This window comes from Elgaria multicarinata, chromosome 1 (assembly GCF_023053635.1).
Source record: "Elgaria multicarinata webbii isolate HBS135686 ecotype San Diego chromosome 1, rElgMul1.1.pri, whole genome shotgun sequence".
NCBI classification, from domain to species: domain Eukaryota; kingdom Metazoa; phylum Chordata; class Lepidosauria; order Squamata; family Anguidae; genus Elgaria; species Elgaria multicarinata.
In genome coordinates, this window is record NC_086171.1 from 210469364 (window position 1) to 210496803 (window position 27440).

Consider the following 27440-nt stretch of genomic DNA (forward strand, 5'->3'; position numbering starts at 1 on the left):
GCGATTGGGTTAAAATCCATACACTCCCTCAAGGAACGTCTTACACAGCCAAACTAGACATGATCATTTTTTAAAAAATGTAAATAGCAGCTCCAGGTGAGACTGAACAGCCTCAGGTCTGCAGGAAATGGGGAGGGAGAGTTTAACTCTCCCCACCTTCACTGCCATTGCCCTGACAAAAAATTCTCCCCAGCTGCTATTTGCATCAGGAAGGAAACCTACATTGGCACCAACAGAGTCTTCTCCCTCAATGCACATAGCAGCTTCGGAGGGGGAGGATTTCGGAATTTTCTCAGGATCACAGGGGTGGTGGTTAATTTCTTCCTCCCCATGTCCTGTGGGCCCTGTGCTGCTCAGGTTCCTCTCAAGTTGTTATTTACATACAGGAGCCCTGTCCTCCTTTTCATATGGTTACCTTACATTAGAACAACAGTGTCCTTAGTGGGGTGACTTAGTGGGGGTGACTTTCCCCCCTCCTCCAGCCGATTTCTGGCAGGGGGCTCTATGGCTTTAATAGGGAGGGAAAAGGGAGAGAAAGGCGTTCTCTAAACGAGCAATTTATAGCACGCTCGGGACTGGCCACTCACGGAAGTTTCCGGGTAGATTTCATGACGTCATTATCAGGCAGGACGTCTCACGCCCCTTCCCCCCTTATCCTGCTGTTAGAAAACACAGATAAAAATCAGCTTTTTTAAAAAATAAATCAGGCTAATTGGCTCATGTATTGGTGGCGTTGTGCTAGAATTCCGCCACTAGACAGCACTGTTTCATTGATTTGACTGGAAGTTCAGTCTCAAGGCGGAGATAGGAAGTATTCCACTCGAAGCAGGTGGCTGCCGGAGCAATGAGCTGATTATGATCTTGGGATGAAAGTGGAAGCAGAAAGCAGCGGGTTTTTTAAAGAAGCTCATAGAGAGGAACCAAAGGGAAGGGAGGAAGGGAGAGAGAAAAAGGGAAGAAAGAAAGAAAAGATTAAGGGCTGCATCACACGTAATTCTTTCCCCTGCTTTGCCTCTGCTTTCTTTACCTCTGATGCATAAGCGCCTCGAGCTTATGGTCCCTTTCACCTGAATATGTGGCTCTTTCGCTTGTTTGCTCTTCCACTAAACCCCGCCACTTCTCTTTCTCCCTCTAGTTCATTGGTTGCTCCTTCCCTGCCCCCCCTTTAACAAGACATATACAAGGAGGTCCTGTCAGATGTGTACTTCAATAAGACTGCCTTTCTGCCCAGCAAAAATGGAACAACCCTTTAGTCTGGCTCTTTGGAGGCATCGAAGGAGTACAATCCTGTCTCTGCAGAGACTGGGGGGAGGGGGAGGTGTCGTACAATTCTTTTTTTTTTTTTAAAAAATGCTTTTGAGCCTGGGATGCAAGGTTTGGGTTTTATACTGAGGATTGGAGACGGCTGATGGGAGAGATCACTTTTCCCTGCCAGGACCTGATGCAATCTATTCAAGCCAACACTCAGATTCCCGTCACAGTACACAGTACAACAAAGGAAGACGTGAGAGTATAGCTCTACACGGAGGCTTAAGGGCGCATTAAACGTGCTTAGGGGGAAATAATCCAGACTTCAGGCGTTCTAGGAAAAGACGGAAGAGGCGGGGTGTCAGCAGGACAGGCACGGCGTCATGTGAGTACCGTGCTGCAAATGCGTGCACCAGGCATGGCAAGAGGGCACTAAATAGGTGGTGTGATGGAGCTCTAAGAAAGAGAGAGGGAAATAAAGAAAGAGATAGGTAAAGAGGAGCCAATGGGGGTAGAAAGAGAGAAGGAAGGAAGGAAGGAAGGAAGGAGCCAATCACAAGTGTTCAATAAATCACTCGCCCTGAATCTTGCACACACAGGGTACATGTTCATGCACACAGGCAAACACAGACAAGGGGAGCGCTCCCAACATTTTTGTGACTGTCTCCCACCCACCCCACTACACCATCTAATTTGTGGTGGTGCCCAGGGCATTTCTTCAAAATGCTCCATGTGCCCACAGGCCCCAAACATCTGGTGACTCCTAATATAGATCACAAGCACAAATCTCTTCAGCAGGCATGGGGAACCTAAGAAGAGCCGTGCTGGATCAGACCAAGAGAAATACACGAGATAAGTCTCAGTCAAATCTTAGGGTCTAGCTACACACGATGGCAGTAGACCCATGTGCTAGAATGTAGGTTGCACTGAAATGCTGTAAAACTGTGTGTGTGTCTGTCTGTGGATTTCAAACAGAAAAACAGTAGATAGGAAGAAAGCAGCTGGTTTTTTTTGGGGGGGGGGAATGATAGACAGTGGGAGGGTTCATCATCCCCTCCCAACCGCTGCGATGAGATAACGTACCCCCAAAACTTTACAACACTTTGGTGCAGCAGCCCTTGGGCAGGCATATACGGTGCAGGGGCCTCCAGTTGCTGGTCTCCATTCTACTCACTGAGTCACTTGTTATAAACCATTACCTGCTGGGACTTTGTACTAGGTGTGCATGCCAAAAATACAAATCCCATGGCGGTCATCTCATGACTTACAGTCTTTCCAGCTTGGGCATATCGCTGAAGGTATCTTCCTCCAAGGTTTCAAGGTTGTTAAAATGCAAGTAACTGGTATGAAGAAGAAAAACAAACAAACAAACCAATCATTACTTCCTAGACTGGATGTTGGGGCAGCCTAGTGTGCCATGAGCAATTCATTAAACACTCCTGTGGTCCCAGAGTATCTACTATAGGTAGGGTGGCCATATGGAAAGGAGGACAGGGCTCCTGCAGCTTTAACGGTTGTGATGAAGAGGGAATTTCACCGGGTGCTGCATGCATACCAATGACACCTGCTGAAATTCCCTTTTCAATACAACTGGTAGAGATACAGGAGCCCAGTCCTCCTTTTCATAGGGTCGCCCTACCATAGAGGGGGCTGCCTGCAGCATTTCTACGTGATTCATTGCCCCCTCCCATTCAATCAGTCCTGATGCAGACACGTGGAAGAATTATCTGCCCTGTGAGGAGGGTGCCTGTTGCAGTTCTGGATGAGTCATTCACAGCATGTATGGGCAGAAAAGCAGACCCAGTCTAGCGGGCATCTCCGAAAGTAGCTCATTCTTGCTCTTACACAATCCCAAAGTAAACGTTTGTGGCATAAGCATAGAGCATGCCTCTAATTTAACTCAGAAAAGAAATCAGCAATCTGGGAAAATGCTTCATCATCACCACCCAATTATCAGCAACAGCCATTCTGATTTAGATTGCATTATTTAATTCCTCTAGCCGGGATAGAACAGAGAGGCACCAAGTCTACTCCAGGTCTCTCTACAAATTTGATCCATTGCAAATCTGGGTGATATAGACCTGCATGAGACGTACTGTTTATGCAGACTTAAGACTACAAAAGCCATGATGCTGTCCAACTGCGAATGAGGAATGTTCTCATAAAACATCTGGAGCTTGTGACTGAAATGAGCAACTGTATATACAGACAGTTTCCAGCAGTGCAAATGGGACCGGCTGAAATCTGAGACGACAGAAGGATTTTCCATAGAAATCCATCGCTCCAGCCTGGGAAACAGTGGGACTCCGACGAAGAATTCCTCTTCAGGGTCTCACATGTTCCTTAGACACGGCAGGTTGTGATCTGGATATACGATGAAGCGTTTCAAATTCGACATGACCCAAACGCAGCGAAAATAGAACGTGTTGACTTTAATACGTCAAAAGAGAGTTGTATAAAATACTCCTCTGTGCTACGGGGAAATGGGCGGGGCTGGAGAAAGTCGTCTATGCATTCAAATAATTCTTCTGTGATCCATCAAAATGGCTCTGAATCAAAACACACCTGACACTATCCATCATCAACTGATTTTCACTGAAAGGATGGGACCGTTTGAAGGATGCCAAACCATCTGAAGGGGGGGGGGGGGGAACTGTTCCAAAGATTGAAAACAGATGGCCTTTTTATTCCTTCTGACGCCGGATTTGTTATGGCCATTGGCGTCATGTGGGTACAGCCGGTAGTGTAACTCTCTAAAAATGGCATATTTAGAAACCTCTTTCCCTCCTTTCTTTTAGAGAGTCATACCTGGCACGGCTTATTCCTTGGAGTCTTGAGCTTATTTTCAAGAAAACGACAGCCTGCCTGCTTGTAGAAGGGGCAGCAATATCAGACCATTCTTTCCTAATCCATCAGCAGCAAAGCGGCTGATTATACATGCTAGTGAGAGATTAGATCTTGGCTCCGGTTGTGTATGAGATCATCTGTGAAGGAGCACATAGTTTCCTATATCCCCAGGACCAGAGAAGGGCTCTTTATTTTGTCTATCTAGCATGGATTGCAAGGCTCCTTCTGGTTAAGGGACGATGTTGCCTATACAGCTCATAGAATCACAGGATCATAGAATAGTAGAGTTAGAAGGGGCCTATAAGGCCATTGAGTCCAGCCCCCTGCTCAATGCAGGAATCAACCCTAAAGCATACTTGACAGATGGCTGCCCAGCTGCCTCTTGAAGGCCTCTAATGTGGGAGAGCCCACAACCTCCCTAGGTAATTGGTTCCATTGTCATACTGCTCTAACAGTCAGGAAGTTTTCCTGATGTCCAGCTGGAATCTGGCTTCCTGTAACTTGAGCCCATTATTCCGTGTCCTACACTCTGGGATGATCAAGAAGAGATCCTAGCCCTCCTCTGTGTGACAACCTTTTAGGTCTTTGATGAGTGCTATCATGTCCCCCCTCAATCTTCTCTTCTCCAGGCTAAACCTGCCCAGTTCTTTCAGTCTCTCCTCATAGGGCTTTGTTTCCAGACCCCTGATCATCCTGGTTGCCCTCCTGTGAACACAGTCCAGCTTGTCTGCGTCCTTCTTGAATTGTGGAGCCCAGAACTGGACGCAATACTCTAGATGAGACCTAACCAGGGCCGAATAGAGAGGAACCAGTACCTCACGTGATTTGGAAGCTCTACTTCTATTAATGCAGCCCAAAAGAGCATTTGCCTTTCTTGCAGCCCTATCGCACTGTTGGCTCATATTCAGCTTGTGATCTACAACAATTCCAAGATCCTTCTCGTTTGTAGTATTGTTACAGACTCTTTGTTATAGACTCAGGATTTTGAGGCTGTTGTATCATCTCAGGGTTTTTATTCCAGTGTTATCATCCAGATAATATAAATATGATAAATAAATAAATAAATAACATGGTGTCTGTAGGCACCAGTATTCCCAGGGACACCACTCTTTCCCTTTTTAACTGCATTGCCCTCCAGCACCATCATTATCTGGGTGCTAAAGAGTAGTTTTGTGTTTTGGAATTCGGCTCCCACCTGTGCCTCAAGAACATCCAAACATAAAAAGAGCCCTGCTGGATCAGACCAAGGATCCATCTAGCCCAGCATTTTGCTCACACAGTGGCCAACCAGCTGCCAATAGAAACCTGTAAGCAGGACTAGAGTGCAATAGCACCCTCCCGCCCATGTTCCCCACCAATTGGTGTACGTAGGATTAGTGGCTCTGATATTGGAGGTAGGATATAGCCAGCCGGAATAGTAGCACCGATAGCGTTATCCTTCATGAATTCATCCAACCTCTTTTTTAAAGCCATCCAAATTGTTGGCCAACTTGTAGTGAATTCCATATTTTAACTATGCGCTGTGTGGAGAAGGCCTTCTTTGGATCTGTTTTGAATCTCCCACAATTAAGCTTCATGGGATGATCCCGGGTTGTGATCACGAGAGGAGGAGAAAAATGCCTCCTTATCCACATCCTCCATCCTGCCTTGTTCTTGGGCAGGTTTCTTTTCGTTTTGTCTCACCAGTTTGCCTTCTACAAAACAAGTATTTTGTGTCCACCCATGCCAGCATGGCAGCCATTTTACAAATGGCCAAATCCCCCTGCATCCCCACGGCAGCCATTTTGAGCAGCCACAATACTTTCTCAGAACTCCAAATGTGACAATTGACCCCAAAAGGTTGAGGACCACTGTACTAAGCCCTGCTTACCTAAACGATGAACATTACAGAGAGCTGTAATTAAAATGTATAAGAAAGCCCAACGTCACAATTCATCCCTCGGCTGTGAGTTCGTGAAGGGATCCCTGCCACGACACAGGCTCTGAACAACAGACCCGGCCGAGGCTACTCCCTGCTCAAGCCAAGCACCACCGCTTGATACGCCTGAGGCGAGGGATGAAAACCACCTTCCTCCAAACTATGTGGAGAAAGGGGTTTAGAATGGAGAATGGATTTTAATAATAAATTAAAGCGCTGTGAATTATATGTGCTGAGGTGAATTATTGTCAGAGTGGGTGCTAAATGTATAAACTTCAGATGATAAATGCCAAACAGACACGTGGGATTTTTGTGGTAGTTAAAAACAAAATAATAAAAAATTGTTTTTAAACGTTCACAAGGGGGGATCCGCACGTCGTACCCAAAGCTCTTCTATGCGACCCCAGTGCACCCTGAAAACGATCGTCTAACTTGCCTGTAAAAGAAACGAGAAAGGGGCGTCCTTGCCGGCGAGGAGAGCTCGGCGAAAGAAGGCGGGGTGGAGAGGAAAGGAAAGAAAAAGGAAAGTGCGCGCCGGCGAGAGAGCGAAGAGGGCACAGAAGAGCGGCTGATTTCCCGCTTGTTTCCCTTCCTCAAAGGACCAAAAGCTGCCAGGTCTCTTCCCCACCCCACCCCACCCCACCCCACCGCTGCCCCCGCCGCCCCCACCAAAGGCTGAGGGGGAAGGGATAATGGCGGCGGCTCGGGTTAGAAAAGAGACGTGTCTCTCAAGGTGGAGACCCACACACCAACACACCGTTCGCTTCTCCCTTTCCTATTCCTTCTTCCTGTCTCCCGGAGCCGGCACCCGCCCCTCTGAAAGGGGCGCCGGAGCCGGCAGCGGAGTCGTGCCCCCTCCGTCGAGCTCTCCTCACCGGCCAGCGAGGAGGGAGGTGGGTGGCGCCGGCGGCGCCGGTAAGGACGCGTCTTCCTTGTTTCTTTTACAGGCAAGTTAGACGATCGTTTTTGGGGTGCACTGGGGTCGCATAGAAGCGCTCTGGGTATGACGTGCGGATCCCCCCAAGCTTTGTTTCAAATAAAACATTTAAAAACCTTTTTGTAACCTTTCATCCAATCCTTTCACCCATTCACATACGCGCTCTCCTTTCTCTCACACAATCACCCTTGAGCTTTCTTTATTATCTGTATTGTTTAATATACATCAACTATGTGCACACCACACTCCAAGGACACCACTCTCTACACTGAACCAACCTCAAACTCTCCAGACCCAAGTACTCTAAACACCAAGAGCTAATGCACAGAGAGCGCTAAAGACTCTAAGGCCATGGCTAGACCTAAGGTTTATCCCTGGATCGTCCAGGGGTCAAACCTGTTCATCTAGGTGACACACAGGGGATCCAGTGCTCAGGCAGGGGCGAACCCTGGATGATCCCAGGATAAACCTTAGGTCTAGCTGTGGCCTAAGAGGACCTAAAAAGTCTCTGCTCAATCCCCTCAGTCCTTCCCTTATATATTACTCCTCCCCCTCCCCAGACATTCTAACTCCGCCCACTCAGGCCAACATTCTAAAAACCCCAGACTTACAATCTCCAGACATACATTTGGGAACTGACTTGTGGGGTGTAATGCCACAATCCCCATTTCCCCCTCTCTTCTGTAGTTGGCCATATTCACATCATCATCGATACACTCCCAGGGATGTCAGTTCTCTATGTAGCCAAAACAGCACTACCCATGCACAAGAGAGGACTGAGCATGCTCAGTGAGAATGGAATTCTGACTGTTGTGGGAGAACATGGAAAACGTGGGAGAGGGAGAGGAATGGAGCGGCAAGGATCTTAAAGACGGCGCACTCCATGCTGCAACATTTAGTTGCACATCTCACTGATTTATACTGATAGCGCTCTCAGGTCTCCATGGATCCTGAAAAGAGCTCGCAGTCAGTGTCTTGCGGGACTGGCTAAAATCCAGAGGCTAAATTCCATCTGTCTCTCTATGCAATTTCCAACACAAAAGCTCTGCCAACTTACAGCTGTTCCAGAGAATGAAGTCCCTTGAATGCATTTTGCTGGATGCTTTGAATTTCATTCTTGTAAAGGTAGCTTTGCAAAGAGAGAGGGAGAGAGAAAAAGAAGAGAAAAATCATAAAAAGAATCCTGGTGGGCAACAGCACGAGTACATAAGGATGGAGCTACTTTGCACTGCTATCACTAGCAATCTATTGCCAGTAAAAAACAAACCCCACCCTCAACCCAACAACCTCCAACCCCCTCCTTGTTTAAATTACAATAGAGTATCCAGGACTTGTCAGTCAAGCCTGAAGGATAAGCAATGATGGGTGCTGCAATCCAACACCTGGAGAGCGTCAGGTCAAGAAAGGGTGGCTTAGAAAATGATGACGTATTGGGTATTAAGAGGTGGAAGGAAAAGGAAAGGACCCTCTCGTGCAAGCACTGAGTCATTACTGACTCTTGGAGGGATGCCAGCTTTCACTGACATTTTCTTGGCAGGCCTTATAGCGGGGTGGTTTGCAGTTGCCTTCCCTGGCCGTGATTGCCTTTCCCCCAGCTAACTGGGTACTCATTTTACCGACCTCGGGAGGATGGAAGGCTGAGTCGACCCGAGCCAGCTGCCTGAAACCAGCTTCCGCTGGGATCGAACTCAGGCTGTGGGGAGCGTTTCAGCTGCAGAAACTGCTGCTTTACCGCTCTGCGCCACACGAGGCTTATTAAGAGATACTCACAGGTATTTCAAGTTCTCAAGGCCTTCGAAGGACCTTCGTGCAATATGCTTGATTAGGTTGTTGTTCAGAAGCCTGTGGGACAATTGGGGGAAGAAAGCAACGAATTAATTCGATATTTTGAGGCCACTGGGCTGCAGTCTCCATGTTGCAGTCATGAAACAGATCTGCATTTCTTGTTCAAACAAAGGTTATCACAACATAACAACAACAACAACAAAATTGGTCACTAAAACAAACAAGCATGCTGACTAATAAAACATGACACCTTGGAACTGATTTTCATAATTAATAAATTATAGTATACTAGGAGGCCAAAGTTCAGTTCTGGAGCACATGATTTTCCCGCAGAGGGTTCCAGGTTTATAAGAGCATAAGAACAGCCATGCAGGATCAGGCCCAGGGTCCATCTAGCGAAGCATTCTGTTCACACAGCAGCCAACCATCTGCCTTCAAAAATCCTGGCCTTCTCCAGTTTAAAAACCAACAACAAAGCTAGGAAATGTCTCCGCTTTGGAGAGGGGCTAAGGGTGCAATCCTATGCCTGTTTAGACAGAAAAACTCCTATAATGTCCAGCATTCCCCAGCCAGCCATGTATGTATGTGTATGTCTAAACACACATATAAAATTGGCTTTAATTGAAGTAGGCCAGGAGTTGGAAGAAGGGAGACCAGAATTTACTGGTAGATCACTGGGTGATCTGCAGTAGATCACGAAGGGTTTCTAACTCTCAACTTCCTCTTCTGATTTAGATTGATGAGATGGGGGAAAGGGGGGGGGGTGAGGAGGAGCCAGGAAAAGATTTTTGTGTGACAAGACTGTAAGGTCAGTTCTCCTATTAAAAACAAATTCCTGAGCCAAGTATGTGCTCAGAAGGATGCTTGTTCCTTAATTTTAAGAGTACCCCCCCCCCGAGCTAATATTTTGCATCTGACTCCAGTTGGACTTTGCAAATCTACCGCCAATGAAGTAGATCTCGCAAGCCTGCCATCTGTCTGTCTTGGTCTGACCCTGTATAACAGCATTCCCCAAATTCGTGTCCTCTAGATGTTTTGGACTTCAATTCCCATCACCCCCCACCAGCATGACGAATAGTCTGGAATTCCAGGAGTTGTTATCCAAAACCTCTGAAGGGCAGTCGGTTTCTGAAAGCTGTTGTAGAGGTTACAACTGGCTCACATTTACAGTTTGACTGAAGTCTTTGAACTGTATGCTTCTTGGAGGCAGAGATCTGTATATCTTTGCCCATAAAGCTGTGAAGTGACACATAGATGGACAGCGCTGCTATCAATCAGGAAATCAATTCGCCTTAAAATTTGGGTTGTGCCTGCAAACAGAACAATTCTTTTCCCCCAGAAGGAATTCATTGTACCAATATTTCCTCCTGGGTTGAATACAGATCGAACCATAGGAATGATACCAGCAAATATTCTCTTCTCCCTCGTCACCCGCAGACGCATAGACACTGTTTTGCAGGGGCCCTTATGGAATGGCTTGTAGAAATTGCCCTGGCATTGTTTGAAAATGCAGAGCACCAAATGCCCTTTGAAAAAGTGACATCATGCCAACAGTTTTCAAAACCAGAAATCCTTTCGTTATGCTACACATGCATGGCAAATATATATCTGAGCACAGGATCAACACTTTACCCATTTAAATTTGCCCATGTTACCTGCTTGTTAAAATTTGACAATAGAATTCAGGCTCTATGCTGGTGCTGGGAACTTAACTTAGTTATATACACTTCCTTAGCGGGGCTCTTAACCCAGGCCTACAGCAAGGTTTCTTCTAGTCTAAGCCTGGTGTGGAGGCTGGAGGCTGGGTTGTCCTCAAATTGTGCCTGAAGGCAACATACTGAGAAACTCTTAAGTTTATAGATTAAAATACGGGCACCTGATTTCTCCATGGGCAATGCCAGGGCCTGAATAACTTCTGATCCACCTAGCCAACTATACTGCACCCAGCCATTTGTGAGATCCCACCAGGACCTCCTGGGTTTTTTACTGCCTGTTTAAGATTGCAAAAAAGAAAAGAGCTATCAAGTGCCTGGCAGGCCAAATTGTGTAGCTGCCTTGGTGAGTCCAGGTTATGCAGACCTGGTTTAAGGTAAGCCTCAGCAGCTATGTCATCAGGGCATGAGGCTAATAAAGAGCATCTCTCAAGGCACTTCTACATAAGGTTTTTATCCTGTACCTTTACCAAGGGTTCTGCTCCCAGATTAGAACATAAGAAGAGCCCTGATGCTGGATCAGACCAAGGGTCCATCTAGTCCAGCACTCTGTTCACACAATGGCCAACCAGCCATCGGCCAGGGATGAACAAGCAGGACATGGTGCAACAGCACCCTCCCGCCCATGTTCTTTATGGGTTTAACATCAGCTCCTTTACATGTGCTTTTTTTCTGGAGTTTTTCTTTCTCTGACTTTCTGTATGTTCCATTATACAGCCACTAGATGGCACTGTGATATAGCAGACCCGTGCAATTACATGAGACTCTCATTCCACCATTCCTAAATAATTACCAACGTTTCCTCGATAGTGGGGAAAAACTGCAAGAATGTTTGCAAAGCACGGGAGAGGCCCTGGAAGATGATGACCGTGTAAAGGACCCACAAACTACGGTGAGTGAGCAGTCATGAGTGTGCAATAAAAGCCTCCTGTAGGAACACTCTCAGCCTATGCAACATGCTTTGCTCTCATCACTACTGAGAAGACACAACCAATCCCCCAACTTATGGAGGTGCCGGCACCAAAGGTCGGTATCATTGGGAACCTGCCGAGGCTCATGTCTCAGTAGGGGTGTGTGTGCTGCTGTCCATCAGAACCACCTCACCCTGTTGCTGCTGCTTTTGCCATTGTCACCTGCTCTGTCCCAGTGAAAGAGAGGAAGCAGCAAGCAACGAATGAGGAGGAGGACCTGGGCAGAGGGGAGGATTGGCTTCAGACTAGGGAGAGTAAATGGGCCACTGCAGTTTGGTGGATCAGGGCCCATTGAGAGCATTTTACTCAAGGGCTCCTGGAGCCAGTGCTGGTCCAACCCCAGCCTAGCAGGCCTGAATTGCCATACATAGATCATAGAATCATACAACAGTAGAGTTGGAAAGGGCCTATAAGGCCATCGAGTCCAACCCCCTGCTCAATGCAGGAATCCACTTTAAAGCATCCCTGGCAGATGGCTGTCCCGCTGTCTCTTGAAGGCCTCTAATGTGGGAGAGCCCATGACCTCCCTAGCTCGTTGGTTCCATTGTCGTACTGCTCTAACAGTCAGGAAGTTTTTCCTGTTGTCCAGCCGGAATCTGGCTTCCTGTAACTTGAACCCATTATTCTGTGTCCAGCACTCTGGGATGATCGAGAAGAGATCCTGGCCCTCCTTTGTGTGACAACCTTTGTGAACTGCCCAGAGAGCTTCTGCTATTGGGCGGTATAAAAATGTAATAAATAAACAAATAAATAAATAGTAAGTATTTGAAGAATGCTATCATGTCTCTCCCCTCAGTCTTCTCTTCTCCAGGCTAAACATGCCCAGTTCTTTCAGTCTCTCCTCATGAAGCTTTGTTTCCAGACCGCTGATCATCCTCGTTGCCCTCCTCTGAACCCCCTCTAACTTATCTGCATCCTTCTTGAAGTGTGGTGCCCAGAACTGGACGCAATACTCAAGATCTCATTTTAGACCCCAACGCTGCCCTTCGAAGTCAAAACAGGAACTTGTTATCATGGATGCCCCTTTCCCATCTTCACCTTGGTACCAGGGAAAAGAGACGGCCTCATCATGTCGCTGGTTTGGGTGGGGTGGCTTCTTCCCCTGCCGCTCCTGGATCCCTTAAAGGTGACATCCCTTCCCAGTCCTTCCTCAGCAGCGCTTAGCACTGGTCGGCCCAGTGTCTGAGATTCCTGAACTGGGTCAAAACACCGCTAACAAAACTGGTGTGTGTGGATTCTTCCACCCATCTGCAGCTTTTGCAATAAGTGCTGTGTCTGTTCGACCCTACTGCTCCAGGCTGCCCCTAGTGGTAAGGCTGGTCAGCTGTCTGAAGAGGCAAGTAGATGAGGTGCATCCTAGGATATTCTTCTTTGGAAAGTACTAGTCTGTTTCCCAAATAGCTTGGAGTCGGGGACGGAATTCCGACTGGAAAAAAGACAGGGCTGGGAGTTAAATCCCGCAGCACCGTCGCTTTGATCCGAATCCGACCACTTCGTAGCTGCAGCTCCCCTTTTGGGAAGCCGCAGCAGAATCGGATCCCGTGTCTGCCGCCGTCGCTTCTTAGTTGGCCCCTTGGACTCATGTCCGTGCTTTGCTCCCTGCCAGGAACAGTCGAGCTGCTGCAGAACACTCCTGCAATGTGTCACTTGGAACGTGTTCGCCTTTCAGCCTCGGGGTTGGAAGATCAGCAAACTCAGTGGTCCAAATTAAGGTAAATTGGCGAGACGGTGCAGAAAAGGTCAGGACAGATACAGCAAGGTCCTTTCCGTGGCCCGTTGGATTGTTTACCTTTCAGCGCTGTTTGCACATCTGTTGTCATAGCGTCTGTTTCCAGCCCCGTAGCTCATGGGAAAAGGCTCCGGGTAGATTCCACGCTAATCTTTTGGCACAGTTTCTCTGCCCTTGGCAAATAGATGTCCCAGCTCATTTGGAACAGGACAGCAAAGCACTCTGTCATTCCTGAGACCACTTCTGCTAGGGCTCACCTACCGCAACGCGGCACCCCACGTAAGATTTTAACAAGGGCACCGACAATGCCTGTTCAATAGGCATAGTACTGATTTTATTTTCATCATGAAAACATCCAGGCCATGCCTTTTTTTTTTTAGATGTTATGGACTACATATTCCTAGTAGCCATAGGCGTGAGCAAGGGGTGTGCCGGGTGTGCCCAGGAACACCCTAATGCCTCAAATGATAAGCGCCGAATTGAAGGGGCCATTGAGTAGGGATCCAGAGACAGCGGAAAGGCCACACCGAGGAACCGTTGCCTCCGAAAGAGCAGCAGGAACAAAAAGGAATTGCTTTGCCAGGAGCTTCGACCACTAGGCCTCTGCTTGAGCAGCTGCAATTTATTTATTTATTTATTTATTTATTTAAGTATTTTTATGCCGCCATTCAGCCAAAAAAGGCTCTCATGGCGGCTTACAAAAGTATTTCTTGACAGTCCCTGCCCACAGGCTTACAATCTAAAAGACATGACACAAAAGGAAAGGGGATTGGGAGGGAGGAGGAGGAGGGGGGAAAGGAAAGCAAACTCAGGCACTACAATCTTAGTTGGAAAGTTCAGCAGTTGCAGTTGACAGCAGGAGGGAGGGGGCTCTCAGCTGGAGCTGGACCCAGGCACGGTGGAGAGATGCCTGGCTGCTGCTTCCTCCCTCACTGGTGGCCTCTGCAGAGACAGTTGGTAGCAGGAGGGAGGGGGCTCTCAGCTGGAGCTGGACCCAGGCACGGTGGAGAGATGCCTGGCTGCTGCTTCCTCCCTCACTGGTGGCCTCTGCAGAGACAGTTGGTAGCAGGAGGGAGGGGGCTCTCAGCTGGAGCTGGACCCAGGCACGGTGGAGAGATGCCTGGCTGCTGCTTCCTCCCTCACTGGTGGCCTCTGCAGAGACAGTTGGTAGCAGGAGGGAGGGGGCTCTCAGCTGGAGCTGGACCCAGGCACGGTGGAGAGATGCCTGGCTGCTGCTTCCTCCCTCACTGGTGGCCTCTGCAGAGACAGTTGGTAGCAGGAGGGAGGGGGCTCTCAGCTGGAGCTGGACCCAGGCACGGTGGAGAGATGCCTGGCTGCTGCTTCCTCCCTCACTGGTGGCCTCTGCAGAGACACTTGGTAGCAGGAGGGAGGGGGCTCTCAGCTGGAGCTGGACCCAGGCACGGTGGAGAGATGCCTGGCTGCTGCTTCCTCCCTCACTGGTGGCCTCTGGGCAATGGCCCTCCCACGGTCAGGCAAGCTGAATGAAGAGTAGGGCATCAGTGTCTACAGTGTTTAATAAATAAGTGAATAAAATGATGTCCTTTATGATTGAGGATTCAATAAATGTTCACCTTTAAAAAAAAAATCATCCCTGGGTACATACTCTAATGAAATGTGCTGTGCACGCCTATGCTAGTAGCCCCACCCAGAATAACCTACAGACACGGATGGTGGGATCCGTAGTCCAAAACATTTAGAGGGCACCAGGCTGGGCAAGACAGCAGCGCCCAACTATATTTTGCAGCATTCTTAGGACTGCAGTCTGGATCACTCTTGCAACGAAGCTGAAAGGGGGAAAAACAGGAGTGGCTGCAAAGAATCCTGAGGATGGATCTCCATGGGCACCAGGATGATTGCCAGCTCTTTGCTTGGACCGGGACTTATCTTCCCAAGGCTGCCATGACAACCCTAACAAAGCAGGTCAATTAAGCCAAAGAGGACCAGCCAGGATTTTAGATTATCTGCCATTAGACTGTGGAAAGAAACAATTAACCATCTGTTCCCACATAGACATTTTAATATCCGGTGAAAATTACTCTCCACCATTGTCACCGACATTTGGATTATATGCCACCAGGCGAGCAGAGGTGATGATAACGTTCTTGGCTTAGCCATGCAAGATTTTTTGGCCCAACCGCCTTCGACTCAAGTCTTCTATTTATTTACCCAGTTTTTTAAATTGTTCTAATCTGGCTTGAAGATCTGGTTAGAGTTTGTTCCATTTTTATTGCTCTGCGGTTTTAATCCATCTTCAAACTGTTTCTATTGTGCAACTCATTTAAACTTTAAAAATTATTATTATTAATTATTATTAATTATTATTATTAATTATTATTCCTCATTTTTGTAAGCTGCCCCGAGAATAGAAATATGGAGGTTTTATGACGTTTATCGTTGTAAGCCTTGTTGTATGCCACTTTGGGAGGATGTATTTAAATAAATAAATAACCTTTTAAAATAAATACATAAATGAAACCTGCTTCTCCTTCCCACTTGTCTTCTTCCCAAGGTATCGCCTGCTTCCTTACCTGGTGGAGGGTTGGCTTTAGTGCTGCCACATTGCCACAGTTGCCAGCTGACCATTTTGTAAGGATCAGGAAGGGAAAAACATTGCAGTTACCGAGAAACTAGGGTAGGAATGTACTTTTTCTTTGGCCCCAAGGCCATATCCCGTGTGAGCAGGCAGCCTGCGGACTGCACATGCACTTCCACACACAATGTGGGGTATCTGGTGGTGGCAGGAAGCATGGGGGCCACATGAGATGTCGGACCTGGCCACGGTGACACATGCCGTAGTTACATCCCCGTAACTGCATCCCCATGCCTTTGAAGACTGTTTGGAAACTTCAGCGGGTTCAAAGAGCTGCAGCCAGATTGTTGTCTGGGGCTGGTTACAGGGAGCAGACAACTCCCCTGTTAAAACAGCTTCACTGGCTTCCAGTCTGTGTCTGGGAACAATTCAAAGTGCTGGTTATCACCTATTAAAGCCCTCTATGGCTTGGCTCTAGGTTATTTGAAATACCGTATTCTCCCATATGAGCCTGCCCGTGCTCTGAGATCTTCTGGGGAGGCCTTTCTCTCAGTCCCACCAACATCCCAGGCACGCGTGATGGATACATGGGAGAGGGCCTTCTCGGTGGCTGCTCCAAGGCTCTGGAACTCCCTTCCCAGGGAGGCTAGGCTGGCTCCCTCTGTGCTACAGTTTCAGAGGCAGGCAAAAACATTTTTGTTTCAGCAGGCTTTTGGAACTATACTGGACCTGTGTTAATGTATTGGATTCCCCCCTCCCCCTTTTAACCTGTTACAGTTTTAAATCTTTTTAACATGTTTTTAATTTTACTGTAGGTTTAATTCTATTTTAACTTTTGTAATTTATATTTATATGTTTTAATTGTGCATGTTTTAAGCTTGTAAACCGCCTTGAGTCACAGTACTGGGAAAAAGGTGGGATAATAATAATAATAATAATAATAATAATAATAATAATAATAATGTGTCCAGAAGCTGCCTGCGCCCCATGGGTCATGCACCCCTGAGCAAGGGCAATCAAGTGATTAAAGAAGACGTAGTTCATAGAATCATAGAATCATAGAATAGCAGAGTTGGAAGGGTCCTACAAGGTCATCGAGTCCAACCCCCTGCTCAATGCAGGAATCCACCTTAAAGCATCCCTGACAGATGGCTGTCCAGCTGCCTCTTGAAGGCCTCTAGTGTGGGAGAGCCCACAACCTCCCTAGGTAACTGATTCCATTGTCGTACTGCTCTAACAGTCAGGAAGTTTTTCCTGATGTCCAGTTGGAATCTGGCTTCCTTTAACTTGAGCCCGTTATTCCGTGTCCTGCACTCTGGGAGGATCGAGAAGAGATCCTGGCCCTCCTCTGTGTGACAACCTTTTAAGTATTTGAAGAGTGCTCTCATGTCTCCCCTCCATCTTCTCTTCTCCAGGCTAAACCTGCCCAGTTCTTTCAGTCTCTCTTCATAGGGCTTTGTTTCCAGACCCCTGATCATCCTGGTTGCCCTCCTCTGAACACGCTCCAGCTTGTCTGCATCCTTCTTGAATTGTGGAGCCCAGAACTGGATGCAATACTCTAGATGAGGCCTAACCAGGGCCGAATAGAGAGGAACTAGTACCTTACATGATTTGGAAGCTATACTTCTATTAATGCAGCCCAAAATAGCATTTGCCACCAACGTAGTTGATGCACTGAATGGGTTTAAGTTGATATAACCCATTGATTCAATCTGCATACTATATATATTTACTGGTGACAGTAGTGATTATTATTATTATTATTTATTTATTTATATAGCACCATCAATGTACATGGTGCTGTACAGAGTAAAACAGTAAATAGTAAGACCCTGCCGCATAGGCTTACATTCTAATAAAATCATAATAAAACAATAAGGAGGGGAAGAGAATGCACCAAACAGGCACACGGTAGGGTAAAACTAGCAGTATAAAGTCAGAACGAAATCAAGTTTTAAAAGCTTTAGGGAAGCACATCTGTCTTCTTTGGATGCCTTGCAGAGGGAAACATCTTAGAAGAGGAGAGAGAAGATGGCAGCTGCAACCTCTGTTTCTGAAAGTTCTTATACAGACATAATGAGCCCTTTACAAAATAATCTGCTGCCAATTGATTAGAGCGCTTTTTTAGTCAACTGAAAGTTTTTAAACCCATTCATTAAACAATTTGACGGCTAAAGGTTGTACCCATCCCAGCAACCCAACTACGCCTGAATTCCCCTCTCTTGATTGAATGCAATGGAGACATCCTAAGAAGCAAACACCTCACGGGATTTTTACACCCGCAGTTGTGCCGTATCCTGAAAAGACCTCGAAATGCAGGATGTTAATAGGATCCAGCAGGTTCTGAAGCCAAGTGCATGAGCTCGTTAAACTCTTGGATCCAACTCAAATTCAAATTTGTCCAAAGACAATGGAGCAGGTGATGCTGTTTACACGGTCAGAGCCAAAATGAAAACTGGCTTGAAAATCATGCTGTACACCACTTCTTAACCTACTCTTGTGCACCAGCCAAGCCACACAAAACCATCTCCAGAGGGGGATATCCCTGCCAGGTTTGGCTCGAGCAGCCCGCAAGACGATCCAAAGCAGCATCCCCCTTTCTGCAATCCCATTTTGGGTAAGGCGGTGCCCCCAAAATGCAAAGCGTACACAAACACTTACAGCGTGTTGAGGTTCTTCAAATTCCGAAAGGCTCTGGGCTGAATGTCTCTGATGCGGTTGAAGCGCAAATCTCTGAAAAGAAAAAGAGAGAACTCTCAGTCTGCTAGACACACCTGGGTTCCAAGATCATAGAATCATAGAGTCATAGAATAGCAGAGTTGGAAGGGGCCTACAAGGCCATCGAGTCCAACCCCCTGTTCAATGCAGGAATCTACCCTAAAGCATCCCTGACAGATGGTTGTCCAGCTGCCTCTTGAAGGCCTCTAGTGTGGGAGAGCCCACGACCTCCCTAGGTAACTGATTCCATTGTTGCACTGCTCTAATAGTCAGGAAGTTTTTCCTGATGTCCAGCTGGAATCTGGCTTCCTTTAACTTGAGCCCGTTATTCCGTGTCCTGCACTCTGGGAGGATCGAGAAGAGATCCTGGCCCTCCTCTGTGTGACAACCTTTTAAGTATTTGAAGAGTGCTCTCACGTCTCCCCTCAATCTTCTCTTCTCCAGACTAAACATGCCCAGTTCTTTCAGTCTCTCTTCATAGGGCTTTGTTTCCAGACCCCTGATCATCCTGGTTGCCATCCATGGTGGTAGTAGACGAAGAACAAGTTTACCAAGCATGTTAAGAGCCAAAGGATTTGGCAAAATGCTCTCTGGAGACAGTGGCCTGGTTCAGACAACACGCTAAACCAGTGGTTCTCAACTTTCCTAATGCCACGTCCTTTTAATACAGTTCCTCATGTTGTGGTGAAGCCCAACCATAAAATTATTTTCGTTGCTACTTCATAACTGTAATTTTGCTACTGTTATGTAGCAAAATTATGTAGCTCTGTTCCTAAGACCATCGGAAATATGTGTTTTCCGATGGTCTTTGGCGACCCCTGTGAAAGGGTCGTTCGACCCCCAAAGGGGTCACGACCCACAGGTTGAGAACCGCTGCGCTAAACCATGCAGCTTAACCACAAAATGGTTAATGGAATGCATTGATCTTAGTGTGTTGTCTGAACACAGGCCAGTATTTGTGCTGCCGCCTTATCCTGTGTTCATATAAAGCAAGCCAACAGCTTCTGGCAATCTCCTTTGAAGGGCTCACTCTGGGCATTAAGCTTTATTCACTAAGGGTGCTTCCATACAGAGGGCCCCTAGCACTACCAGTTTGAAGGCATTGTGCTACTAATCTGTATCTTTCTCCTTAATGGATTTCCTGCACGGCAAGAGAGAAGAAGGGAGAAGTGGTGTGAAACCACGGCAGGGGTCCAAGTGGAAGACATCATCCCCTAGAACCCCTGCAAAATTTTATGAGTGAGACAAGGTGATGGCATGACAATAGCCTGGCCAAGTATCCCACGTTAGTCTAACCTGTGTTCCATTCATTTCAATGGGTCTAGGCTAACTAGGACTAACACTGGATGCAGTGAGGATGATCAGGGGTCTGGAAACAAAGCCCTGTGAGGAGAGATGGAAAGAACTGAGCATGTTTAGTCTGGGGAAGAGAAGATGGAGGGGAGACATGATAGCACTCTTCAAATACTTGAAAGGTTGTCACACAGAGGAGGGCCAGGATCTCTTCTCGATCCTCCCAGAGCGCAGGACATGGAATAATGGGCTCAAGTTACAGGAAGCCAGATTCAGGCTGGATATCAGGAAAAACTTCTTGACTGTTAGAGCAGTACGACAATGGAATCAGTTACCTAGGGAGGTTTTGGGCTCTCCCACACTAGAGGCCTTCAAGAGGCAGCTGGACAGCCATCTGTCAGGGATGCTTTAGGGTGGATTCCTGCATTGAGCAGGGGGTTGGACTCGATGGCCTTGAAGGCAGGGGGTCTCCCACATGGTGCCCAACGGCACCTCTCTTGGCACGTGTCAGGCTCTCTGTCTAGGGTGACCATATGGAAAGGAGGACAGGGCTCCTGTGTCTTTAACAGTTGTATAGAAAAGGGAATTTCAGCAAGTGTCATTGGCATGCACGGAGTACCTGCTGAAATTCCCTCTTCATCACAACAGTTAAAGTTGCAGGAGCTATACTAGAGTGACCTGATACAAAAGAGGGCAGGGCTCCTGCAGCGTTAACTGTTATGATGAAGAGGGAATTTCACTATGTGCTGCACGCATGCCAATGACACCTGCTGAAATCCCCCTTTCTATGCAACTGTTAAAGATACAGGAGCCCAGCTGGGGTTCTTTCTGAATTTAAGTACCTCATGACACGTTTTCACTTGAGTGGCTTGCACTGAAACAACAGATACCACCCTAATTTCCTCTCAACCCAAACAACACTGGAACTCCTCCCAAATTAGCTTTATCCACACACCCCCAAAGTCTCGCTTCCCTTTCTGCCTGCATATGATCACGTGAGCAGCTGCACTGAAAGCTGTGACTTGCTTAAGGGAAATGAAGAAATTGGAACGATGTCAAAGCAGGCCGCAGGCCAAGGAACTCAAGATATGTAGGTTAATTGCCTATATTACTATGCTGCCTCTCTCGCTACACTGATTTATATTGCAAAATCCACTCTTATCAAAGCTGGGGTTAACACTCAACAACAAATGAGCTGCACATCCATAAATGCTACACCCAGCTGTGGAACTTGGGGATTTGTTGCCCTTTTGTTGTGTTGGCTTGTATGGAATGTTTGCTGTGAGTGAAGTTCCAAAAGGTGAGAGTACTTGGCAGAGTTTCTCTTCCATGTGGAACTTTTCATGCTTTTTTATTTGCCCCTATCTGAAAGGTGTAGAATGGAATACTTAATGAGCGTTAAAGGGCTCAGCATTTCTTAGGAATGCTCTGTTATGGTTGCCAAGTAGAGGTGGGGAGGAGGTATGGAAGAGAAAAGGATGGGAGGGGGGTTGCGATTCATGGTTTCTCAACATTTTGAGATCCCCCCTATTTTTGTGGCGGGGGAGAGATCTGTGAAGTCGTATGTAAATTGCTTAACTAGAGATAGTCTCTAGTGTTGGAAAATAGAAAAAGATTTTTATTTTTTTCTATGTATGTCTTCAATCTTTAAAAATTGTATTGTTGTAAAAGGACTTTACAACAATACAATTTTTAAAGACTGAAGACATACGTAGCAAAAAATAAAACCCTTTTTCTATTTTCCAACACTAGAGACTATCTCTTCTTTTTCATTGGATTTGCATAGTGTTTTCCCCCCCCCTCCTTCATTTTAAATAAATAGCAATAATAAATAGTAAGAATCGTGGACAGATTCTTTCTTTAAAAGTATATGTAAGAACAGCAACAATAGTTAGCCTGACCTGGAGAAAAGTCAGAATTTGTCTTTAGACTGACATGCCAACTACAATCCTATCTGGACAGTTATTCATAGTCTGGTAATGTCCTGTTTGGGTTATTGTAATGTGTTATATCTGGGGCTGTCTTTAAAAATGATCTGGAAACCACAGTTACCCCCAAAACAGTACAGCTGGTACAGAACAACATGTTCATACTATGCCAGTACTTTTGATATCTGCACTTGCTCCTGACTTTTTTACATACTAAATTGAAAGTGCTTTTTTATTTTTAAAGTTCTAAGTGACTTAGTTCTGGCCTTTAGGAGAGACAGACTAATTATTTTTAGCATTTTTCTTGTTAGTACAACTTTATATCCTGTTCTTTACACCCCACGTCATGACAGCCACATTGGGATAAAATTGAAATGCAATGGAATAACTATAATTTTTTTTACTTCAAACATAAAACAAGAGTATTAAAAGCAACTAAAATCAGTGTTCAATGGGAGTTCTAACCATCAAACAAGGCTGTTCTTTGAGCTATAAGAGATTTTTTTGTTTGGGTTCTTGTTTTTAAGGGTTAAAGAGTATTTGTACTAGTAATTCCACAAGCTGCTGTGGTCCAGATGTTTTGTATTCAAACTCCCAGAGCAGCCTTCCTCAACCTGGGGCGCTCCAGGTGTGTTGGACTGCATCTCCCAGAATGCCCCAGCCAGCTGGCTGGGGCATTCTGGGAGTTGTAGTCCAGCACATCTGGAGTGCCCCAGGTTGAGGAAGGCTGTCCCAGAAAGTTTGATGAACTGAGGTTGAGAGATACATCCTTGTTCTAACATAACATATGCAGCGAACATGGGAAATAAATGTAAATTTGTATCTGTTTTTTAACCAGTGAAAAGTAGCCCTGCCGAAGCAGGGCCTCAAAAAATTAGTTGAAAACTCATAAATGTTCCTCTCCACGGAAATCTTTAGTAAAAGGCGAAAGATTTATACGATCTGAAGAGAAACCAGAGTATACAGCTCCCGTCTCAACGAGGACGGCCACAAGAGCAGCGACCATTAGAAAGGTTACGGTGTCACTCCGGCTTGAGTGGGAACGCTTTGCAGCGCGTGGAAAAGAACACGCGGTCAAACGTTTCCCTGCGGGATTTCAGAGCCAGACCCTTAATGTTAACCAGAAATGTCAAAAAATACACGCGGAGGAAGCGAGTCTAACTTCCACGCAATGCATCATGGGTGCAACACATGCAAATGAAGCCTCCCCGCTGATGCAAGGTTGAAGGAAACAGATCAACACACCGTAGTTATATAGAGCCTCCCTAACAATTCAGGTTGCCATTCGATACAGTTTTATTCCTCTATAGATGAGCTGTTGCTTTTTGCTTGAGATCGCTATTGTGGAAGCCCTTCACATAGGGAGACTTTATGACCTCTACGGGCCGATCTGCCTTCCACTCTCAATAGGGTTGCAAACAGTTCACTTTAATACCGGAAGTGTAGATAAAGATTGCAGTGGGCTTACGCCCTCTATGATAAGCAGCCTGGGCGGAGGGAGGTGGGTGGGGTGTTTTCAGTCCTGCGCCCTCTATAGGCCACGCACTATATTGCAGCACTCAATTCCGGAAGTGTGAGCGCATGCGCTTGGGCTAATGGGTCAGGAATGCTGGGAGTTGAAGTCCAAAGTATCTGGGGGAAAGTAGTCTGCAAGACTTCCAAGTTACCTGCGGCGAGAGGAGGGCTGAGTTCGGACAACACGCTAATCAACTGGGGTGGGGTGGGGGGAGGTAATAGGAACAGAATGGGAAACAACCCTTGATTAGCGTGTTGTCCGAACTCAGCTGAGGTGTTGGGTGGGGTGACCCTATGAAAAGGAGGACAAGGCTCCTGTATTTTTAACAATTGTATTGAAAGAGGGATTTCAGCAGGTGTCATTTGCATGCAGCACCTGGTGGAAGTCCCTCCTCATTACAAGTTACAGTTGCAGGAGCCCTGCCCTCTTTTGTACCTGGTCAAGAGGGCAGGGCTTCTCCTACACAACTGTTAAAGATACAGGAGCCCTGTCCTCCTTTCCATATGGTCACCCTAGCGTTGGGTTGGCCCGCTGTGTGCTTTTTAATGGGCATTTGAAATGCAAAAGCCAACAGGTGAACGTTTTCACAGTTTGAATACATTGTTTTGGATAAGCTTCTGGTTGCTGCAGATCAAAGGGCTGCTAAAGGCAACAGTGAAAGGGGGCAATTTAGAAGTTGGTGGTAACCGCCATGGTGAATGGAAGGGGGCATGTAGAAATTGGGCTGGTCAGAAGCCCCCAGTCCCTCTGCACCTTTGACCTGGATAATCTTTAATCTTAACTAGCATTGGCTTGTGGTTGCAAAGGGATGCACTGTGCATACTACTATTTATTTAAATAATTTCATTCCTATTCTCCCCCAGTAGCCGAAGCAGGTACGCTATTCTCACTCCACACCATACAAAAGAGGAGCTGGAGTTACTACCTGCTTTTGTCTTTTTCTTGCACAGCACGAAAATTGTGAAAGGCATCGCCTTTGAGAAAACACAGGGAATCATAGAACTATAGATTTGGAAGGGGCTTCTTAAGGCCATCGAGTCCAACCCCCTGCTCATTGCAAGAATCCACCTTAAAGCATCCCTGACAGATGGCTGTCCAGCTGCCTCTTGAAGGCCTCTAGTATGGGAGAGCCCATGACCTCCCTAAGTAACTGGTTCCATTGTCGTACTGCTCTAACAGTTAGGAAGTTTTTCCTGATGTCCACCCAGAATCTGGCTTCCTGTAACTTGAGCCCATTATTCCGTGTCCTGCACTCTGGGATGATCGAGAAGAGATTCTGGCCCTTCTCTGTGTCACAACTTTTCAAGTATTTGAAGAGTGCTATCATGTCTCCCCTCAATCTTCTCTTCTCCAGGCTAAACATGCCCAGTTCTTTCAGTCTCTCCTCATGGGGCTTTGTTTCCAGACCCCTGATCATCCTCATTGCCCTCCTGTGAACACGCTCCAGCTTGTCTCCATCCTTCCTGAAGTGTGGTGCCCAGAACTGGATACAGTAGTCAAGATGAGGCCTAACCAGTGCTGAATAGAGGGGAACCAGTACCTCGCCTGATTTAGAAACTATACTTCTATTAATGCAGTCCAAAATAGCATTTGCTTTTCTTGCAGCCACATCACACTCTTGGCTCATATTCAGCTTGTGATCTACAACAATTCCAAGATCCTTCTCGCTTGTAGTGTTGCTGAGCCAAGTATCCCCCATCTTGTAACTGTGCATTGGGTTTCTTTTTCCTAGGTGTAGAACTTGGCATTTACCTCTATTAAATTTCATTCTGTTGGATTTCATTAAGAGATGGCTATGCAATGCATGCCCTGCCACACAGAAGCTCTGGTACTAGAAATGAGGCAGGATGGGAGAAGAATCACTGGGGTGACAGGCTATGGGGAGCCATGCAAAGATCATACTGCACTCGCAGGCATGCACCTTTTTCGAGGGCTGGGGTTGGACCCTTTTGCCGCCCAAGCTTTCGCAGCAAAGCTGAAACCCACCTGTGGGCCCAGGAACTGGCTATGTGGCTAATTGATCTGCTTTGTGCTTGCCTTTCGCCTTCTGAATGCTGCTCCTGTTTTGGGGAAAACTGTCTTCAGGAAGTGGAGGCCTATTGACAGCAAACCTGTCTGTGATGGCCAGGCTAGCCAGAATCGGGGGTGATGGGCATCTTTCATCCCCACAGTCACATGGTCCTCCAGTCCACCATATCTAGGGTGACCCTATGAAAAGGAGGACAGGGCTCCTGCATCTTTAACAGTTGCATAGAAAAGGGAATTTCAGCAGGTGTCATTTGTATATATGGAGAACCTGGTGGAATTTCCTCTTCATCACAACAGTTAAAGCTGCCCTCTTTTAAATCTGGTCACTCTAGTATAGCTCCTGCATCTTTAACTGCTGTGATGAAGAGGAGATTTCACCACGTTCTCCATATATACAAATGACACCTGCTGAAATTCCCTTTTCTATGCAACTGTTAAAGATGCAGGAGCCCTGTCCTCCTTTTCATATGGTCACCCTAACCATATCACGTTCCCCATTGGAATGAATGGTAGCCATTCCATTGTAAAGAAAGAAGTATGTTGCAGGTAACATTGGGTTTGCCCCCTCCCAACTATGTTCAAATTACAGCGCATTTCCTTGATCCAATAGTACTGAATGGGAGCCGTTGAGAACCAAACCAGCCTTAACTGCATAGCCCTGCCCTGGGTTCTATTTCTCTGTTGCACTGACCCACTTTGCATGTCATGGTGGCAAATCTGAGTTAATTAACTGGACAATCTCAGTTCTTTATGGGTTAAACAACCCAGAGTTAATCTGCGATTTGCTTTTGGGAGTGCACAGGTTTGCACGTCACACACAAAAACTCCCAATGGGGTAGACTGTTCTCCAAACTGGAAACAGCTCATGAAAAATCCACATTCTCTGTGAGTCCCTGGCAAATTGTGAGTTGATTAATGATCTCATGATTTGGCAGTCACCATGATGTGCGAACGAGCCCGCTGTGACAGACAGAACAGGCTCAGTCTTACATCAGTCTCATTGTAAGGTGTTGCAAGCCTGAACCTCCTGGGGCTGGCCAGGGCGAACGCTGAACGCAAATAAGTAAATATGTGAAAGACTTCCTAAGCGATGCGAACTGCCTTCCTCTCCCTCTTCTGCCCCCTTATATCTGGTTTGTTTAATGCTCAGGTTGAACAACAGGAGAGAAACCTGATTTTAATTAAAATGCCTGTCTGAGCCAAACAAGGGCCCAGATCTTGTAAGAAGGCTCACTGCCAGATTTGAAGCTCTGATTCCACAACCGTGAATGGATTATTTCAAAGTAAAAACTTTTCTGTACTTTGTGGTAATAAAGCAAGACCAAACAAAGGTTATGAAAACGGAGGAGACGTTTGGTCACAGTGAGATCCAACCGAGAAGGTTGGGTGAGCGTCATTGTGGGCAGTCTGGCTGCAATCACACAGCCTCAATTCCCTATCTGTAAAATGGGACTAAAAAGGATTCACCCAGGAGGGTTGTTTTTAGACTGAATGATCACAGGAAGGGGCTAGTGGAGGCTGGTGGCTCCGATGTCAGAGGGACGGTGAATCCGCTCCGGGTTTCAGTCAGAACTCTAAAGGAGCTCTCCAAGGTGCACCTTCGATAGCTCCTTTAAAGTTCTGACTGGTTTTGACTAAAAGCCGGAGTGGATTTACTCCCCCACTGACACTGGATCCACCAGCTCTTTCTGCAGGCCGGCATGACATCTTTTTGTGAACTGCCCAGAGAGCTTTGGCTATTGGGCGGTATAAAAATGTAATAAATAAATAAATAAATAAATACCATCAGCCGCCAAACCCTGAATTCATCTGTGGCTCCTGCTGCCTCCTTTCTCTGGCCCAGAAAAGACTGCCATAAATTCTTCCACAGGTATCCCTAAAGCAGTATTGTGATCTTTGTGGATCACAATACTAAGCTGCTTTGGGAGCCAACCTTGGCTTCAAAGCAGATTACAAATCAATAAGATGGTAACCAAAGGGGATATTGCACAAATTCCCCTCCTTCATGGGAACCCAGGAGCCTGGAAAGAGATGTAAAAGTCATGTGTGCACTTTCGTTTGTGGCCTTCCAGGTCATGTGTGAAACAGTTTCTGGGTCACGGTCTGTTGGACCTTCACAGGAAGCCATTTCTACAGCTGGGAAGTGGCCAATGAGAATTCATAGATATGTTTGTTTGGATCATATTGTGAGACACTTTGGGTAAGCCACCCTGGGAAAGTTTTGAATGGTGGAACGTAAATCCTATAAACAAAGAACAG

At 46.6% G+C, this 27440-nt stretch overlaps 1 protein-coding gene and 1 non-coding gene across 2 annotated transcripts in view; both read right to left on the reverse strand.

Moving 5' to 3' along the window:
• LOC134413101 (peroxidasin homolog) overlaps positions 1-27440 on the reverse strand; it is a 79841-nt gene that overhangs the window by 42368 nt on the left and 10033 nt on the right. The window contains exons 2-5 of the mRNA XM_063147205.1: positions 18360-18431; positions 8721-8792; positions 8008-8079; positions 2517-2588 (exon numbers count right to left, since the gene is read on the reverse strand). Of these exons, the coding sequence (XP_063003275.1) occupies positions 2517-2588; positions 8008-8079; positions 8721-8792; positions 18360-18431 (288 nt within the window). The remainder of the gene's footprint in view (positions 1-2516; positions 2589-8007; positions 8080-8720; positions 8793-18359; positions 18432-27440) is intronic.
• Positions 22484-22599, reverse strand: LOC134413465 (U5 spliceosomal RNA). Its single transcript, XR_010026478.1, has one exon. It is a non-coding gene; the product is annotated as a U5 spliceosomal RNA (small nuclear RNA).